At 37.9% G+C, this 21,318-nt stretch overlaps 1 protein-coding gene across 5 annotated transcripts in view; it reads right to left on the bottom strand.

Annotated features, from left to right (window-relative positions):
• Positions 1–21,318, bottom strand: part of LOC149085545 (uncharacterized) — a 166,487-nt gene continuing 145,169 nt past the window's right edge. For all 5 annotated transcript variants that reach the window (XM_089233614.1, XM_089233618.1, XM_089233615.1 and 2 more), the window contains 14 exons: positions 20,460–20,588; positions 20,079–20,207; positions 19,417–19,674; positions 19,176–19,304; positions 18,717–18,845; positions 17,708–17,836; positions 17,257–17,385; positions 13,248–13,376; positions 11,899–12,024; positions 11,080–11,208; positions 9,623–9,751; positions 9,369–9,494; positions 5,486–5,620; positions 1–1,801 (listed from right to left, as the gene is read on the bottom strand). In XM_089233614.1, coding sequence (XP_089089740.1) covers positions 1,749–1,801; positions 5,486–5,620; positions 9,369–9,494; positions 9,623–9,751; positions 11,080–11,208; positions 11,899–12,024; positions 13,248–13,376; positions 17,257–17,385; positions 17,708–17,836; positions 18,717–18,845; positions 19,176–19,304; positions 19,417–19,674; positions 20,079–20,207; positions 20,460–20,588 — 1,859 coding nt within the window. In that variant the 3' untranslated portion in view covers positions 1–1,748. The remainder of the gene's footprint in view (positions 1,802–5,485; positions 5,621–9,368; positions 9,495–9,622; positions 9,752–11,079; positions 11,209–11,898; positions 12,025–13,247; positions 13,377–17,256; positions 17,386–17,707; positions 17,837–18,716; positions 18,846–19,175; positions 19,305–19,416; positions 19,675–20,078; positions 20,208–20,459; positions 20,589–21,318) is intronic.

Below are 21,318 nucleotides of genomic sequence, written 5' to 3'. Positions count from 1 at the left end.
GCATATCATATATGTTTTTTTTCACTAATTATACATGTTTGAAACACAAGCTTTATATGATTAATAATTATATATATTTATTTGAATTAATTATATATATTTTATTTGAATGATGAAATTTTCAAGATTTTAAATCAGTTTTCACAGTTGGAGTGGCAAATATTTCATTCTATCAAAGTAAATGAAAAAAACCCCACAAAAGTGAAAATAATTTTCATCTGCTACTTTATAGTATTTTTATAAAAAACACTAGTTTTTTTAACACATGACACTAGAAACGCACACAGACTGTCAGTCACTCACTCTTGAAAGGGGGCTAAAACAGTGGTAAATTTCCTACAATGGGGTGATAGACTGGGTTGAAGAAGTATTTTGTAATGGTAAATAATATTGGTTTCATCATCATATGACAAAACAACTTGAATACAAACTACAAATAAATATAATTTTTATAAGGTAATTGAGAGATATATATATCTTGATACATTATATTTATTTCCAGATTTTTATGTTTTTAAGTAACTCTGAGATATTTAAATGTATTATGATGAACCATTTAAATGTATTATGATGAACCATTTACAAGTACATGTATGAAAATGTTTATGGTTTTTAATTTATGAGAAATTGTTCAATAAAACTTTGGTACTTAAAAATACATCTTTATGATAATGAACTTGCATATTAAAAAAAATGTGTGCATTTTGTCTGACTTTTAGTCAAAGTTACTAGTCAAAGATTTAAAAATTTGAATGATAATTTCCGTGTGGGACTGTGAGGTTGATGTTTTATTTCAAAACGATTTCTTTTTACATTTTGGTCTTGTGTGGTGTTTTCTTTGATGTATGCTGTATGGCAGGTTTGTTCTAAATTCATAAATGAAAAACAATGATTTTGCTGGAGTTGATTTGTTTGTTGAGAAAGAAAATAAATATATGTTTTTTTCCTTGTAAATATTGTGTTTGTAAAACAAAAATGAAGAAATTGATTTATGCATACTTATTTCTGGGCACAAAAACAGCATATTTTCTCTAATTAGTGTCTAACAAAAACTGTTTTTTCTTCTGTGAGCAAATTAATCACTAGTTAATTATTGTTGGTTATTACTAACAAAAGTTAACTAGCAGTAAAATAATCAGTGTATAGAGAAATTTATCAAGCTCATAATCATTAGAGACAATAGCAGACATAATGCTAGTCTGCACTAAAAACTGATTTAAATCATTTTGATGTTCTAATTTTGTTACTGTGGGACTGATAATTTACATAATTGCTTGTCCACATAATTTGAGCTTAGTTTTAGGCCAAATCTAATGCTAAACACAAAATCTAACAAGAAAAAACACACAAAACACCCGTAGATTTGACGAATACACATTGTAGCTCACAGCAAATGTCTGAATACAAAATACAAACTATCAATAGGTTATCTATCACAATACCATATACAGAATGTTGAGAAAGAAGTCTTCAATCACATAAGCTCTGCAAAAAGGAAACACGAAGCACAGGTATCGTGGACAGGCACACACAAATGAAGTCAGACTCCCGCCACCTAATCACTGTGATAGCGTCAATTAACAGCAGATAGGTGACTGATTGTGATTCGTAGTTAAATTCTGCGAGTAATGCAGTCCAAAAGGCTGAAGAAAGCTCGATCAGTTTAATCTAAATGATATTGATTGATGTTACAATGTAAGAATTAAGTACGCAGGCTGATGCTGATTTCACACTAAGCTCGTAAGAACTCAATTTTTTTTACTTTCATCTTTTTCATTTGTTGCTGAATCTCCTGAAGCAGCTGGAAAAAAAACACCACCTTATTACATCTTGCTTTTGTGAATATTAATATAGTAATATTTCATTTACTTAAAACAATCAGGTACAAGCAAACTCCAATCTGAGATCTTGTTTGATCATTTGTATACCACAGTCATTTTATGCATATAAAAGGTTAAGTATACTGAAGCCAACAGTTTAGACTAAACTCTGAACGACTCTTTTCCTTCACGTCTCTCATTGAGTGGTTGGTGTGGTTCTTTCTATGGTAGCAATGTTCTACATGGCTGTCTTGGTGCTATTTCTCTTTCAAAAGTTCAAGTGAGTCTGTGTAAAAAAAACGAAAGTCTCACAAAGACTTAAGCAAGTTTCAAACTTACGAAACATCCTTTACCACAGTAGGTCTCATCAAACTGGGGCTACCACCTAAATCGCTATTTTGGTATTAAGGAGTCGTTAATTCCCCATTAAGAATTTTTAGCTTTTCTTTTCAGATTTTGACCTTAATAGAGGTAATCACTTGCATACAGTTTTAGTTTCACCAGCATAGTAGACTGAAGCTGGATGATATTTTTTAGTGTAGTGAAAATAAAAAAAGGAAACAGGTGTGGATGTGTAAATAAAAAATATCCCTCCCCCTTCCTTTAGAAAGAAACTATAATGCTATAAGTACTATGATAGGTGTAGCAACTTTTCTCCATATTGGCACACAAAGGTGGGGTAAACACCATTTTCACTGAATTTATTGAAGATATGTTCATGCAGCGATGCCGCTGTACTCTAATTTACCTCGATCTCAGATTATTCAAAAAATCTGGGTCCTTTTTGAGTGAAAAAGTGGGTCCCTCTCAAAAAAAAAATTAATCTTGAAAAAAATTATGCCCTCCATAATTCACTGGTATCTCTATGAATTTTCTTCCAGCATGCGCCAGGTCTTTGATCACCTGCTTATATTTCTTCATTGAGACTGAGCGGTGGGTCATGTTATGGGTAGGAGAAGAAGGTATCTGTGTGAATCAAGTAATTCATTTCTAAAAACGTGGTCTATACAAAGGTCCATTTACTTTCATTGGCTACTAGTAGGAAAAGTTTGCAAAGAAGCTCATTAGCATTGAGAATTTAACGTATGGAATTCTGCATATGTAATAAATCTAAAACAAATATATCAGTTGATCCCTCTAATATATATAACGTTTCTCTCCCATTTAGAACTTTTTTCCACTTAGTACAACTGATTTTCATATGGTCCTAAGAATAAGTAATTCTCATTAAGATTTCTCGTTTAAAGTGTTTTACTATTTACAATGTTTTTATGATGGTTTTTTGAAAAACGTTATAAGCAGGATCCACTTTAATTAACAGTTGGAGGCATACATTTATATATTGACTAATAAATCAATCTATAAATTCCCTTCTGATTGATTTTACATTTCGTTAAAAAAATCTTAGCTCCAAATATATTCTGATCAAATTTAAAGCAAATTATATTCTCCCCCTCTCAGACATCTGCTGATTCCCTATTCATACTTTGGTTTTCCTGGTAAAATTTTATTTTCCCTCCCTGATGGTCCACCACTCTGATCTGTCACCATTTAACTGCCACATATTTTCATACCTGAATATGGGAGCTATGTCAGATTTGTGTTGGAGAAACTTAACAGTGTGCTTAGGTGTGTGTGCCCAGCAGGGGCGTAGCCAGAAATTTCGTTCGGGGGGGGGGGGGACCACTTTCATTTCGGGAGGGGACCAAAGTGACAGAACAATGGATTTGGCCACCTTTTTCCCTTTTTTCTGTCATTTTCTCACATTTCGGGGGGGGGGGCAGACCCCCAAGTCCCCCCCCCCCGCTACGCCCTTGGTGCCCAGCATTTGGCGTGTTTTGTGTTCAGTAGGTGGTGCCATCTATCTAGCGCCGCAACTGGATACTTTCTCAAACGGGAGAGCACACATTTTGGCACACCCATGTAATGTAGAAGAAAGCAGTTATAAAGGGTGAATTTGGTGCCTGCCCCCCCAGTCCAGAGCTCGGAACATTAGACCCCTCCCATTTGAGGACATGCATCTATCCTCCAAACTGGTAATGCGTGCATTTGAAGTTTAATGTATACATATTTGTGTTGTAGGTCTGTGTGATCTCCGTGGCAACCAGTAGTTTTTCTAAGGAATAGCCAACTGAAAATTTTAAAACCTTAGAAAATCACATTTTTAGCCGATTACCATTGCGCAATCGCGGGTTCCATACCCGGAATTTTTCCAAAAGCAAAATTTGGGGATCAAAGATCAAAAATTGAAAATAGTATAAAAGAAATGATTTTATTCCAATATCTTTAAATTTAAAATTGTTTTCGAATGTTAGTGACCGAAACTTTCTGTGAAGAATTAGATCCTTGTGCCCCCTCCAATGTGCTCAGCCGATTCTGCGTACACACCCGTGATTTTCGCGATGCGAAACGGTGAGTACTACATAGCAGCTAGATGACAAAACTGGATATTCAAGGTGAGTTTTTACAGATTCGGTTTTTTTCACGATTTCGGGAAAGTTTTATAATTTGAACGAGCGTTCCAATCCTTTACGATTTAAAAAAAAAAAAAAATGCGTATTCGCAATATTCTAGGAACAAGGCGAATTTACACCGTATAGAAGCTGTCTTTGAATGCCGGCATATCGTATAATTACACAGCCCCTCATTCAGAGAAGCAACTAGATATCCCTTTCTTCAACAACTCGCGTGTATAACAATACAGTCCAGTGTACAAAGTAGTAAAATCACTTTTTTAAGGTCGCGCGATCATGGTGAAAAGATAAAAAAGTTGGAAGGTTTTTTCTCCACTTTTTTCTTAGAACTGGGTAAGAACCCTTCCCGGAGGACGCGTGAACAAAATTTTTATGCTTTTTCCGAAATTCCGGGTATTTGACGCGTTATTGCGCGTCAATGGCATCTCTGTTCACGGGAAACTTAAAAGCACATCTCAAAGTTTCTATATAAGGTTCAGTTCAGCCTAATGGTATTTTACACCCATCACATTATTAATACACCATCTTTAATTATTAATTTTGTTGGGAGCAAAAACATTTTTTAGAAAAATTGCGCATAATTATTTAGTAAAACCTGTGATTAAGAAATCATTCACGATTGCTGGCAAAAGAAGGGTGTGGTCCCATCATTAAGAAAAAATGCTGTGATGCTCGTAAAAGTATTGAAATTTTTTAATGATAAATGAATAGAAAACAAATTTATTTTAATGATAATTGAATATATTTCTATACTTCGCTATATACAATATTAACTTCAACACGGCAATGATGTGATCAAAGTATAATCTTCATTTCTTCTCATTATTTTATATTCTGCTTGTTTTCTATGCGTATAATTCCTTACTATATTTTTTAGGAAGGTATTAATAAGTTTGTATAGTAATAAAGTTTGTATGTAATTAAAAAAAGCTTACTGATGATGCTTCTTCTAAGTTTTGAAAATGTGGGGGAGGAGATACTTTAATGTCTCAAGTAAAGACATAAAAAACCTCTCCTCTAGAAAATATACCCACAATCTCTAGTAGGCGTAGAATAAAGATGATTAACTTTCAGATAAAACATATTTTATAAATCTTACATACTCAAAAACAATTTTTTATCACTTCAAATTTTCTAAAAAGTAAAGTAATCGAATCATAAAATGTATTAAAGTTGTACGTGTTATACTACCTTCTTTGATATTACAAATAGGTCCTGTCCATCCAGCAGAGCACAAACATTTCCCAGAATTTGCCGCACATTTTCCTCCATGCTTGCATTGGCACTGCTGAGAACATCCAGTACCATACCTGTCTCCATGGCATTCTAGAATACGGAAGAGCGATTTTTATCAGCAACTGCTACATATTCTGATGACTGCATTCGTTTTAGTTCATCACAACAATTTTATTGACCCTGGCGGTTAGTTTAAACTAGTGTTTCCCTGAACGCCACATATCGCCCTCCGGGAGCGATGGAATTGTCGGGGGAGGGGGTAGAAGCTCTGAGGCACATTTATGATTTCGCCGAGTGTGGGCTACATGAATTTCGCCACCCTTCTCAACTTTTTTGGCCACTCATTAGACGAATTTTACCTGCTTCCCCCACCCCTGTAAATACGCCCGTGCCTCTAAGTCACTCTTTTGATCAACCACATACTTGCACATGCTCTTGGTTACTATTTCGTCGCTCACTGACCTGGTCCTTCACTCTCTAGATTACATTTTTGATCATTCACTTGGTTTCACACGCTGTAGATCACTCTTTTGGTCATTCACGTGCTCATACACTCTTTTGTTCACTCACAATTCTTGAAAACTCTCTAGGCCACTCACTGCTAGGTAGAGATGGATTCATGGTAGTGTATGAAAATTTTGCGGCCCTTCTTTCACAAATAATTTTCTTGGCAACTCAATCCTCAAATTTGCCACCTCTCCGAACTTGTCGCCCTGGGCTATTGCAGGGTCGGCTTAAGCGAGGGTGCTAGGGGTGCGGTGCACCCGGGCAACAGCGTAGACTTTAGTTAAGACTCCAAATTTTTTTAAAATTTCACGCAGTAAACATTCATATGACATCACGCTTTTGAGTTATACCTCGACAACGGAGATGAACAACTTTGAGGGAATAGACAGGGCCTGCGACCATACCAGAAACAATAATATAAGCCAGCGGTTCTCAACCTTTTTTGACTCGCGGAGCCCTTTTCAGTATGTAATTTTTATGGTAGAACCTTGTAGGCCTCTTTTATTTTACTCGAGTCACCGCGGAGCCCCTGGAAGGTGCACACCAAAGCTGCATTAAGAGTGCACACGGAGTCCCAGTTGAGAACCGCTGATGTAAGCTATCGGGGGCGGCTCGAGACAAAATCTATGTTTGGGATCTTTAAGGATTTTTGCGCCTCATGCCTATTCCCCCCGTAGCCCCTACATTCTGCCTCAAGGCCCCTAGGCTGGAATCTTTCGCTGTCTCCAAGCCAGATTTTTCATGGAGCCCCTTCTACAGTTAATTTATAGTGTGACAAAAATAAGGAAAGAGTCCCGGGCCCTGCCAACCCTACCCTTGTGGGTAAATGCCCCTCCCTCACAACTTATCCCAACAATTCCTAACAAAAAAAAAATTTTTTTTCGCCCTTTCATCTCGGTTTTGGCGCCTCTCCAGAACGGACAGAAATCATTTCCTTTGTCCCGTGCGACCGCAATGGGTCGCATGGCCCAAGAGCAGACCCTGTACTCTATCAAAAAGGGCAAGTGTGCATTTTGGTTCCCTCACCCAGTAGTTTTTCCAGATTGGTCCGGAAGCATAGGAAAAATTCGGTTTCTCACTTGTCCGATCCCTGGAGCACCACAAACACCTTTGAAATAAATTTGTTAATAAAAATAACCTCGGTATAAATCTTTACTGGATAAGTGATGATGGCCTACCAAAATAAGTGCTGTTTTGAGGATCAAGCTATCTGGCATTATTAAGAAAGATAAAATAATTCTGACCAAAAAAAAAAATTGGGGGGAAAAAAAAAAAATCCTTCCATAAAAGCGGGACGTATGGTCACGAACATTTTGCATGGTAAACAATTGTGTATGTGGCTTTCAAACAAAGGTTTTTAACAGCTGGCTGTGCGAAGATATATTTTGGAAAGGGAATATATATCTTCGCATCAGCGAAAGAGAGAATTTCTCTCTTTATAAAATATAGCTTCACATCAGCCAGCTGTTAAAAACCTTCGTATGGATAGCGGGAGAGAGTCATCCTCGGATATGTCTCTTTCTTAAAATCAGGTTTATCTCCAGGTCCCCTTAATTGAAGTCCTGTTAGTCTACTACCAGAGTCGCCTTTAGGGGTGGCATGTGAGGCTTCGCACCCGCCGCCCCTATGGTATAGCCCACTATATATAAGGCCCCCCCCCCCCCTGTAAATACTCCACTGGGTATAACAGAAGATCCTACGGGTTGAATTAAGTTGAGGGCGATAAGAACGAAAAAATTTCTGAAAAAGGGAGAGGTAGAACACAGAAAGTTTAGGAATCTCTAGTTTAAATGAATTCTACATTTGAAATCCAACTTAGTTTTAATCCGATGTTTTCAATTTCGAGGAGCAAATTCAAGCAAGTCTTCTGTTTAAAAATATCTCGCTAAAGTGATCAATCAGACTCAAAACTGAAAAATACAATCATTCATTCGCCAGTAATTTCTCACTTTGTATTTGGAAGGTGAATGGCAGCACTTCCTAAACGCATCACACATACGAGTACACGCATGATTGATATTAACTCAGCTCAGTTAACCCACATACAAGCGTGAATCTGGGGGAGCAGGTGATCACCCTTCCTAAGAGCCGAATCATATGAGGAAAATCGATGTCTTGTAAAATACGGGACGATACGACAAACCTACACAATAAGTCCCCTCTCTCGATACATCAATCTGGATTCACGCGTGCCCACATAACACTTGCAGGCAAATACCATTATTCATCAGTGGGTGTTAAAGTGTATGCAGGAATATGGCAATACGTAGTTAAATCGCGAATGAATGGATAAAAACATATACAGTCGATCCCGCTGCAACTTATTTTCGTGGTCTCAGCTCTAACTAATCCTCATTAAGATTTATCGTTTAAAGCTTTTTCTCACTTACGTTTTTTAATGACGGTTTTTTGATAAAAGTTATAAGCGGGATCCACTGTATTTCGTTTTTGGTATCTGAACTCCGCTATGTAGGCGTACACAGGACTTTCTCGGGGAAAGGGTTCGTCATTTTTGTTCCGAGGATGATAGTTTTTTACTGCAAAAAAAAACAAAAACAACCAAAACAACTATAATCTCAGCTCAAGAGCCACCCCTTCTCTGCCAGACATGATTGCAATGCAGAGCATTCGTTCCAGCTTTAACCCGCACAGCAAAAATCACTAAACCCCCATTAAAATGTCATATCTTTTTTAATGAAGTAAAGCTTTCTTCCGATTTTTAGCAGGTGCATACTAAGGGGTATAAGGAAGAGTGTTTCCATCGAGAAATCAACTTTACAAATTATCTGGGCTTGTCAATGCGAAAATGAGGCTTTTAAGGAAGCGAGATGAGATATCTCGTCAATGATGCTTAAAGGGTTAATAAATTCAATCTCCGCTGTAGATTCACAAAGAAAAAACTAAAGCCAGTCCCATTATTAATAATTTTCATGCTAGCGCACGTAGGACCAATTAATTACTTGAGTGAAACGTAAATCAGTGTTATCCTGTGTGTGTGTGTGTTCATTAGCTCATTTCTGAGCGGTATAAGACGTATGTTTAAATAGTTTTCAAAACTGATAAACACTCTTGAAGAACAGTATACGAAGTCGAATTTTTGATGGATACGTTAAGTTTCCTGTTTGACGGCGGTAGAAATGGTGGTTGGTCAATATTCGGAAGTTGTAACGTTTAAAAGACAAACATTTAGGGGAATATTTATTTTGTTATTTTTATATGAGGATCCATCTACGTGTCTCGAATCTTATAATTTTTGAAAAGATTTACTCAATGAATCACGATTGATTTAATCGTTAAAAATTAGAGAGATAGAGACGCAGAAAAAGAGTACCTTGACTGCAAGAAGGGGCAGTTAATCCAGGCGGGCAAAAGCATTTACCATCGACTGGATCGCAATGGTGGATACCACAGTTGCATCGCTCTTGACATTCTTGGCCATAAAATCCTGGCAGGCACTCTGGAAAAAAGTAGACAAATCAAGAAACAAATTAAAAAAAAATAAAATCACGAAATTCTGTCATACTTTATAAAACTAATGAATTAGTATTAAAAAAAGTTAAATTTAATCTAAAGTTTGAAACGTACCCTTCTCACATTTGAGTCCACGGCTCCCAGATGGGCACTGACAAGTTCCAGTACTTGGATGACACGGGGCACTTCTTTCACATTCACATTCCGACTGACACATTTTACCATACCAGCCTGGTGGGCATTCTGAAACAAAAAAAACTTCGGATTTTTAATACCTGAATATATATCGGTAATTTACTTTTTATACAGCGAAATTTGTTGTAATATACTGTATCTAAGGGGAGTATGCAGGATTGACCTTTTGAAGGTGGGAGGTCACGTCGGGTTTGTGTAACACCACCTATAGAAGGCCTCCACACGGAGCTCGTGACGTCACTGAAGGCCATCTCACCTGTAACCATTGAATATAGCAGCCCGACCTATGCGATATCTTTACCCTTTTTTGTAGTATATTCAATGGCTGTAGATGAGATGGCCTTCAATGACGTCACAAGTTTCGCGCGGAGGCCTTCTATAGGTGGTGTTTATTCGTGGGGCAAAACAAGGAATCTTTTTCAGAGAAATTTCGAGTTACATACTTAACTTTCAAAAAGCATTTTGAATTAAGAAGAAATTGATTAAGATCAAGGTACAGTGAAACTTCGATATAACGATAGTCTGCGGACCAAGAACAAATATCGTTGTACTGGGGTTATTGCGTCATATCGAGTGGTAGCATTATCATCAGGTGCCGCCAAATATGCTGTTCCTGGATTGTCAGGGACGAACTGTGGAATCGGCTCTCCTGAATTGGTAGGACGGGTTCCCTATGCCACTCCCAGCGTGCGCCTCTGCTATATATCATATTCGATCGCGGGATTCGTGTCAAATGAGACGTATAAGGCCAGCCGTCCACTGGAAGCGGCAACATGCGGCGAGCGACAACAGCCGACATTAAGTCCGCGACAAAGGGCGTCTGACGTCGTCCACTGAAAGCGACCTTTACATGCTACTCAGTTCGCAACTGCACTCCATACAGACGAGTGTTCGTTAAATAATGGTCCTTGTTGTAAATAAACAGTAATATTTAATTGATTACTACTTACCATTACAACCCATGAAAGTCAATTTTCAAATTTTCAGCTTTCATATTTATGCGGGAGAAAGAGAAGAGAAAAAAACTGAGCGAATGACGAAAAAAAGTAAACCTTACTGCGCCTGCGCAGATACAGCAAGAGGCTCGAGATTCCGTTCGAATTGGAAATCTCCGTCGCCTGCTGTTGTAGCCGGAAATCACTTGGTCGGAAATCACAAAGTCGTTTCTAATGGACGAAGTTCTTGTACTTTCTGTGCAATGGGATCAGTCTTCCAGATACAGGTAATTGTGCGCGACTTGTTTACCGTTTCAAGACGCTGCCAGTGGACTGGACGGCCAGCCTAAATTTCAAGAACGCGCATAAAACTTTCCAAAGGAAAGTTACACAAATTAACACATTAAACACATCTCATTGAAAAATATATAACTAATCAACCTTGTTCACAATGACCACCGATGTATCCATCTGGGCAGGCACAACATCCACTCAGTGGATCACAAGAAGCATTGTGTTTACATTGGCACGAAAGTTGGCAGTTAGGTCCAAAGGTTCCGAAAGGACAACCTGCAATTGCGAACGTAATAAATGTAAAATATATTCCATGAATAAAAAATTTATCGTCCCCCTCATGCCAGAAGCTCGAATGTGCAATGACCTTGGAGAAAAAAGAACGTGGGAAATGACGTCTGAATGTTTACTCTACCCATATTATACTCTATGTAAATTATTTTCCTAAAATGTTTTGTAACATGTTTCAATAGGCATACACATTCACGTTTCAGGCAAAACTTAGATAGCAAAATAAGGTATCGAACCAGCTAATTGAAAAGAAAAAGGAAAAATTTTCACATTTATATATGTGCTTCTGGCAAGCGGGGGACGCTTTACTGTACAATTTTTCTGACTTCTACTAACCGAATAAAACTAGTACCATAAGATATTGTTATTTTATAATTTAATTTTTTTTTAAATCATATTCATTATCTCAGTGTGTATGAGTAAAACTGAGTAAAAATTTTTTATTTGTTCTTTTAAGATGTAATTATTTTCTTCAAACGATAACACAGAAATTTCTTATCAGCTCAGTTTTTGTTGACATGAAGAAAATTATTTGCAACTTCAATAATTGAAGTTATAATGGAGGTTTTGAAGTTAGACAATCATTGTCTACCAAAAAAAAAAGTATATATATCCAGAACACATATCATAAAATCACATTATGACATGTAATATCACTGGGAAACAATCACTTACTCTCGGAACAGGTTGGTCCAAACAGCCCAGGTGGGCATAAGCATCGACCAGTTTCTGGATCACATTTGCTTTCACTACAGTTACAAATTTGATCGCACAAAATGCCGAATGTTCCAGGAGGACAAACTAAAAATAAAGAGAAACAAAGATTTTGAATTTACCAGTACTGCTAATATCCAATTAATGTAAATTTAGTTAGCCAAAACATTTCTTGTCACTTTGATCGTCAGAATCAAAATGGTATACAGAAAATGTCGCATATTATTAGTCATGAAGTTACCCAAACGGCATGCAGTCCACTTTCTGAAAACGTGCCCTACAGTTGCACAGTGCCTAGCATGGCTATATAGGACAATGGGTTAAGTGGAAGGGGAGATGTGACAGGTGGTTAGCGGGGCCACAGAGAGCTGGGAAAAAAATTAGGTATGGAAAAAGAAATAAGTCAAATAAGAAAAAAGAACTGCTTTCAGAATCCAGCAGAAACTGTCCGTAGAACCAGGGCAATCTTAACGCATACTCCCATTGGGATCAAGTCCATAGGGAGGCGAAATGATGATGGTACTATGATTTTTAAGTAAGATCGTAAATATGTAAGCTGCTAGCTAAGAGCTCCCAGAACATAACTTTTCGTGGGGGGGGGGGGTCCATAATGTTCAGAGGGGACCAAAATAATAGAACAATAAATTCGGCATCTTCCCCCTTTTTTTTCAGTCAATTTCTCGCATTTCGGGGTGGGGACGACGACGACCAGACCCCTTCAAGTTGTTGGCATCACTGCACCCGAGTGGAGCAGTGGTAAGATGCTCATCTTCCACCATAAAGGTTACCGTCAAGGTCCACGGGTTCGAATCCGAGGAAGAACATCAAAAACAAGTTCTTTACCTACCGAGCCTGAGGTGACCACTGATAGATGGCACCTTCATTTCCCACCCAACTCCATTGATTGGAAATTGCCATATGGAAATGTATGACCTGAGTTGGTGTATGATAAAGTAGACCACCAAGTCCAGTTCCCCCCCCATTCCGGCCTTGCCAACTGATTATAACCTTTTCGATTCTTCGCAATTGGGGCAGACTTGCGGCAGGTACTCAAGGGCCCAAAAGCTCCGAATTATTCTGCTTGGGCATACCACATCTGGAGGCATATTGACAAACGGTATTACATGTCGATTACTTTGAAGACTAATAGTAGCCTATGTGTTATTCATTGTTACTTTTTTTTCCATTTCTGACAATCAAAAACGACAGAACTCATTTACTTACCTTGTGTGAACAAAGCCTTTGCTAATAAAACATTCAGAAATCGATTTTAGCAGAAGTCTGAATTTTGATTACAGTAGTGAATATACCTTCTTGACAATATTCTCCTTTGAATCCGGGAGGGCAGAGGCACTTCCCACTTTCTGGATCACAGGTAGCTCCATTCCGACAACGGCAAATGTTTAAGCATTTTTCCCCAAAATAACCCGGTGAACATTCTGAAAGACCAATTAAACTTTTTTTTTCGTAAATCGACTAATTACATAATGAATAAAGTTATAGATCTAGTAAGAAAAAAATATCATTATTTCTGAGGGCGAAATTTTTCGTAATTACTATAAGATTGTGCATGAGCTCGTATAAAGAGTGAAATAGTTCAACTCAACTACTGTTTTTTTTTGTTCATTTTATCACTTCACTATCATTGAGCTTAGTCAACACTGTACAAGATATATCCGTACCCCGAGATCGTCGTACATATCTCCAGTGCATATGCGGAGATAGACTTGGAAGTCCGGGGAGGCACGATGATGATGATGTCAATTCATATATACATTAGATCAATCGACTCCACCTTTGACGCTGGGGGGGGGGGGCAATGCCCCCCACTCCCCCATATCTCCGCCCATGCCAGTGTCGTGTTGGCTTAGTAGCCCTCAGCCTTTCTAAGATCGTGGCACGAACGATTTTCAAATGGAAGAATGTGCGGTCTCAAGAAAAGCACTGCGTTTAAAAGGTATGAAGTTATATGAACAGGTAATCATAATATGGTTACCATCCCGCTGACATATTTAGATATCGTAACATATACAGTAATAAATGATGACAGCAAACCCATAGGCGGAGATAGACTTGGAAGTCTGAGGAGGCACGGCCATTATTGCTAGAGGAGTGGAGGGGGGGGCACAATGATCGTAGCCGGTCAATTTGTCGCAATCAACTTGTCGCGCTCAACTCGTCGCGCATCAATTTGTCGCAGTGCCAATTCGTCGCGGTACAAATTCGTCGCAGAGCCAATTCGTCGCGATACAAATTCGTCGCGGTACAAATTCGTCGCGATACAAATTCGTCGCGGTACAAATTCGTCGCAGAGCCAATTCGTCGCGGTACAAATTCGTCGCAGAGCCAATTCGTCGCGGTACAAATTCGTCGCAGTGACAATTTGTCGTGTAACCAATTCGTCGGGACGTCAATTTATCGCAGAGTCAACTCGTCACGCGATCTGTATGTAGGTTTTTTTGTCTCATACGTGAAAAAATAAACATGAAGAAAAGTTTTTTTCCATCAAGAAATGCACACAGTTTACTAAATTTTTTTTTTTGTCATTTCGAAAAAAATCATCGAAATTACATCGAAATTAAAATTACAATTGATATTAATGTTTTATTATTTAATTATTGTAAATGTTAAAAAAATCATTTTTTCTATGATAAAATTTTAAAATTCTGTAAAAAAATGTCGGTGTTTATGATATTCCCCAAATTACAGTACAGCGGAGGCTGTCTTTAAGTGTAAACTTGTATCTGTCCCATGTGGAATCGAGACTCCCACCAACATTAACCACTACAGTATCTCCACAAGAACCTGAAATAATTAATAATTTAATTTAATTAATATTTCATTTTCACCGGATAAGCCACACTTGTCGCTTTCTCTCGAGATTTGCATTACTCGTAGCGAGGGGAGTTGGGGCGCACACCGAGATGATAAATTGCGATCACATACATTTTCAAAATTTAATTTGCACCGGATAAGTTGCTCAAGTTAAAAACTCAAAAAATCCAACCAATAAAGTTCATAGGTTACATTCGAGCAAATGCAACCGATAATCTTATTGGTTGAATTTTTCAAGTTTTATAAAAGGACTTTTAGAACACTTTCATAGTGTAATGCTAGCCTTAGATATATTGTCGGTAAAAAATTCCTCAAAGATGTATTCCCTACATGGCAGATACATATTCAATAGTGAATTAGGGCCATTCAAGTATTACGTGAGCAGATTTTCAGCCATTTTTGACCCCCTCCCCCTTGTCAGCAAAAATCAGCAAAACACTGACCCCCATCCCCTCCCCCGTCAGCAAAATTTCACCAGAAGCTTAGAATATTTCATATCTTCAAAAAGGGGTGGTTGATGACGTAAGCGACCTTCAACCCCCCCCCCCCGCCATCAAAAGTCAACAAATCCGAAACTCCCTCCCCGATCCTGACGTAATACTTGAATGACCCCTTAGGCAAATTGTGCTTTGGGATGGGCATTGATCCTAATTTATCATCTTGGTGTGTTCCCGCAACACCCCTCGCTGCGAGAAATGGAGATCCCGCCAGAAAGCGGGAGTGCGGCTTATACGGTGAAAATTTAATTTTGAAAATTTATTTTATCGTAATTTATCATCTTGGTGTGTTCGCCCAACGCCACTCGCTGCGAGAAATGGAGATCCCGCCAGAAAGCGGGAGTGCGGCTTATACGGTGAAAATTTAATTTTGAAAATTTATTTTATCGTAATTTATCATCTTGGTGTGTTCGCCCAACGCCACTCGCTGCGAGAAATGGAGATCCCGCCAGAAAGCGGGAGTGCGGCTTATACGGTGAAAATTTAATTTTGAAAATTTATTTTATCGTAATTTATCATCTTGGTGTGTTCGCCCAACGCCCCTCGCTGCGAGAAATGGAGATCCCGCCAGAAAGCGGGAGTGCGGCTTATACGGTGAAAATTTAATTTTGAAAATTTATTTGATCGGCGTACTGACTCTGCGACAAATTTGTACCGCGACGAACTGATTCTGCGACAAATTCGTACCGCGACGAACTGATTCTGCGACAAATTTGTACCGCGACGAACTGACTCTGCGACAAATTTGTACCGCGACGAAATGAGTCTGCGACAAATTTTCACCGCGACGAACTGACTCTGCGACAAATTTGTACCGCGACGAACTGACTCTGCGACAAATTTGTACCGCGACGAGTTTGTAGCACGACGAATTGACGCTGCGACAAATTGATTGCGACGAATTGTCGTGCGACAAGTTGATCGCGACGAATTGACCTAGACCCCACAATGATGATGTCACTTCATATATACATCAGATCATTGACTCCACCTTTGACTCTGGGGGGGGGGGCGTAACACCGCCCATGAGCAAACCATAAACGCCAATATAAAATATTCATAGAATACAAATACAACGCCACAACAGGCAAATTGCCCAACGAGGTGGCTAACTTAAGAACATCATGGATCCCCGAGCCATTTTTTGGAGGCCCTACCTACTACTGCTATACCACACATGCACCCCGCCCGCGGAACCGCCAACGAATGCCACCACACCACTGTGGTGGTCGAGTGGTCATAGTGATACACTGAATCACAATACAGTGATTACACTGGTAAATTTACAATTTATACCAGTATTTTTTTAATTTACACTAATCAGAGCAAATTTACATGTAAGAATAGTTAGCATTTCTCTACAACACAGAATGAAATTAGAAGAATAAAATGTCGAAAACCAAGTGAGCCTCCTGCTGCCCGGTGTGACTAAAGTTAGTGCCCTGTGCTGGACCGTGGCCTGGCAGTGGAGAAACACTGATTTAGCAGAGTTAAAACGCATTTTACTGCCATTTATCCTGTTCCCCCCCCCCCCCCGGAATTTTCTTCGTTTTTTTCGAATTCGAATATCTAAGCGAATATTGCACTTGGCAACGTGGATTTTTTTTGGCCTCAGGACAGACAGGGCAACAACTTTCTAATTGAGTTTTTTAGCACTGGGTGTCAGTATAATGTATAAAAAGTTAAAATAAAATTAATAACAAAACACCCCCTTGCAATATGAATGACTTATGAGGTCTACACGTCATTTTGATACTTTTCAAATTGAGTATTTGCCTCTAGGATCAACGGTTCGCCAGTAAATTGTGGTGCGTGCTGTTAGCTATGCACCCTGTATATAATTTTACTACACATATCTTCTGTTTTCAATTTTTCTAATAATAGACCTGTTTAAAATAGCGCAGTTAGAAAATAATGAGCGATTTGTCACCGAAAAAATAAAATAAAACACTATATTTTCAAATTGATTTTCCAAGCAAAATTTTACCTTCTGTGCAAAGTGGTCCAATGAAACCTGGTTTACAATTGCATCCTCCAGTTATGGGATCACAGTCTAAGCCATGTTCACAGGAGCATTTTTCAGAGCAGTTCAATCCGAATGTTCCGCTGATACACCCTGAATAATATTTTCTATGAGGTGTAATTCAAAATACGCAAGTTTGTCTAAATATATATGGCATGGAAATTCACTTTTGAATCTAATGAGATTATCACAAAAGCCCTTTTTACCAAGATCAGGTTTTCCGAATCAAAAATGATGTGTGTGTGTGCACATTTGGTTTTTTCTTCAACTTTTTGAAGACACATAGAGTAATCAAAGTTTTGAGAGTAATCAAACAGCCGTTTGTTAAGATTATAGAATTAAGGTCAGTGTTGTTATCGATTCTCAATAAAAAGAAATGCTATAGGAAAATCTGGAATAAAAGTCATTTACTCACTTTTAATGCATTTCGGCTCTTGATAACCAGACTTGCAGTGGCAACTTCCAGTTACGGGATCACAGTGCTGATTTGCTAGGCATTTACATTTCTCTCTGCAATCTGTTCCAAACTTTCCTTCAGCACATACTAAATAAGTTATATTTTGAATTAATCTTAGTTAACCAACGTTATATGTTATAACAATAAAGCAAGCTTGAGTTTTGTGTACTTCTAGTTCTACACATTTTACTTTGCCCGAAATATTGAAGACGCAGATATATACGGTATTTCTCATGAAAGAAACTGAGAAATTCTGTTCAAATGAAAATTCAACTTGAAATGTTCATTTTAGTTTCACTGACTCGAAATGCTTAGTTATCTGACATAAGCGGATACAGGCTCTTCGGACGAGGAAGGGGGGTTAATTTTCCTCCCTTCCGCCTATGCTAGTAATACAATTTTTTGTGAGGAAGGAGGGCGGTTGCCCCCTCCACCTGTATCCGCTTATGTCGTCTGATCATATAATAGAATCAGGGAGCTGCACCGCCTCCTCGTCCTAGGAAAGCTTGGTCCGAAGTTAGAACTGGCTACCATAGTAACCATAAGGCAATTCAAATTTTTTTGCAACTTTTTAGTCCTTAGCTATATAAGGACAAAGAAAAGACTTACGGATCGGAATCATCAAATTCAAGTAGAATTCAACGTTTCGGTAAATTGTTCACAAAATTTAATTACTTGGTTCCGTATTAAGCTACCAGGAAGCTGTCCCGTTCGTTAAACGTTAAAACGTTGGTTCTGCTCAAAATATCTTCAATCATATCAATTTTCAGAATGAAATTTCCTTGAAAAATTTTGACATTACTGTTGTTAGGATTTTTTTTCGGAAGACAACGAAAGGATGGTTAACTTGATTACGTACGATGTTTCGAAAGGGGGGGGGGTGGCGACTGGACCTCCTTCCCGCCTTATAATGAAGACGCGATTTTTACACTGCAAAGTATTAAAATATATATATATATATATTCACCTTTCTCACATCCTTTTCCGGTAGTTCCTGGAGGACACTTGCAATCTCCAGTTATGTGATGGCATGGCTGGTCTTTTTTGCAGAGGCACATTTGAGAACACTGACGTCCATACTGACCTGGTGAACAAACTGGGGAAAGATTCAATTTAATAATTATTCCATATTATGCAAGACGTGCTGTTCAACAAGTGCGATATATGGAATCGGTACATTAAATTTTTAGTTCTCCGAAAAATTCCATCTCCCTCAGTTTTATTATTTTTATATTTAAGCTAAAATTTTTGACGTTATCTTGCTTGGGGAACCAGTCGGGGATATTGCACCCGTCAACTAACAATTTGCAATCTAAAATTGTAATGAAATCTAAAAATTGTTTCATTGGACTTATGTTATCAAGATGAGCACGATGAAGTACTACATCTGATTTTGTGGTTAGTTTTCTTGAACTTGCTACCTAACCTTTATCGCAATGTTTTCCTCGGTATCCAGGCTTACAACGGCATTTGCCATCTTTCGAATCACAGGCTGCATCATTTTCGCATAAGCATAACTTTTCACAGTTGTATCCATATGTTCCAACTGGGCAAGCTACAAACGAAGCAAAATAAAAAATTAAATTTGAAGGTAAATTAAGAAAAATCAAATATAACTTAATAAGAGATATTCTTACTCGGGTCACATAAATTGAAAAACAAATTACTTTCAAGACAGCCTTCTCCACGTTTCCCAGGAGGGCAGTTGCACACACCCGTTTCAGGATGGCAAGGTATTCCCGGTCCACATGCGCATTTACTTCTGCAGTCGGTACCATAAAATCCTTTGGGGCATGTTTTTTCGCAGAATGCTCCTCTCCAGCCTGGTTTACAAATACATGCGCCGCTTATATGATCACAATCAGCGCCATTTTCACACTGACATTTCTGCTCACACTGTAGCCCATACCGACCAGTAGAACATGCTGGAATTAGTAAAACAAATTTAACTTCATAGTTAACAATGATTACAAATCAATTAAATTTAAATTCAAAACAAAAGCAATTGATGTTCACACGTAACGTATAAAAATTGGACTATATAATAAACGCCGTTAAATGCGCGAGTAAAAAAAGTACAGTAGATGCATATTTAAAAAGCAGGAGATGTAAAAATTGTTGAAAGAAAACATGGAAAAAAAGAAAAGTCGATGAAATATTCCATTAGAGAGAGAATGAGGTAAAGAAAAGTGAACATATGTGCATAGAATTCTAAATGATCCTGCAAGTTACGCTTGTAAGTATTAAAAAAATTGAAGTACGCGAGTGACTTCACAACGGTATTTAATATGTAAGTACTTGTACATAGGCATCCACCTGCAGCACTCACGTTTTTCGCATTTGCTTCCTTTCCAACCTGGAGCACAATGACATTCACCGGTGAATCGATCACATTCGCCAGCATTTAAACATTCACAGTGATTTTCACAATTCAGCCCAAAACTACCTGGACTACAAGCTGTAAAAAAGAAAATAAACGAAACTTCTAATAGGTATACAGAATTTTGAACAACTTAATATTCTGAGTATGTAATTTCTTACAACAAAGCAATGCTATTTGAAAGCAGTAGTACGCTTTAACAAACTTGATTTTGAGGACGTATTTGATTGATAAAAGAAAAGTCAATAATTCACCAAGAAAAGCCACAGTTGAATTACTTTAGCGTGAAGAGAGAATGGTATTTGTACGTTTGTAACACACAATACTAACGTTGGTCACATTTTATTCCGGTCCATCCTGCAGTACACTGACACCTGCCGTCTAACTGATCACAAGTGGCACCGTTTTTACATCGGCATTGAAGTTGACATTCTGGTCCGTATTTATCTGGAGCACACTCTGAAAAATGAGAGAAGGTTTATGTGACAATTTGAGCTCAATGAAAATAGAATACTCATTTTTTTTACCTGTGTTAGATCTCTTGATTATGATCAGATTACCACTTTAATTACCACGTGGCGCAAGTATGAGTCACACAGTTTCATCTCCATCACTGTCTCACATATGAACCGATGATGTGGATGAAAACTTCGCCTAAAAACGCATTGGTCAGTTGAAAAGGGTTTTTCCCCTTGTGGTGGGTGAATTAAGGGTTAACCTTAAATGCGTGATTTTTTTTCGAGCCGATAATTTTTTTCATAGTTACTGACACGTATAGAAACCGGAAAAATCATAAAAAAAAATCATCTACTTTGAATTGTACTGCTTATACAGGGCTTAATGATCCTCAAAAAGCGCATATAAAATAAATATATATTGAAATAATATTTACTTTCCAAATATATAACTACCTTCTTTGTGATTCAAAGTATAGTATGGAAAAAAATTCGAGTTGCAAACATTAAGGTGAAATAAATGAAATGCAAACAACATTTTAACAAGTTAGCGAAATCACATCCACACATGCTCTGCAACAAACAAAGAGTTGTTGTTGTTAATTGGGACATCTACCTGCAAATTCAAAATATAAAATAGAAAGAATATGATCTCACCTTATGTGCAAAAGCAATTTTGAATTTTAATCTTCAAACTGGCTGCAGTAATGAACGTTTAAAGAACCCTTTGCACA

Source organism: Pholcus phalangioides, unplaced genomic scaffold (assembly GCF_987345545.1).
Source record: "Pholcus phalangioides strain wild (caught in Gottingen) unplaced genomic scaffold, Ppha-v1.0 ptg000007l_1, whole genome shotgun sequence".
Classification (NCBI taxonomy): domain Eukaryota; kingdom Metazoa; phylum Arthropoda; class Arachnida; order Araneae; family Pholcidae; genus Pholcus; species Pholcus phalangioides.
Note: the sequence above shows the minus strand (reverse complement) of the source record. Positions and strands in the feature narration are given on the sequence as shown.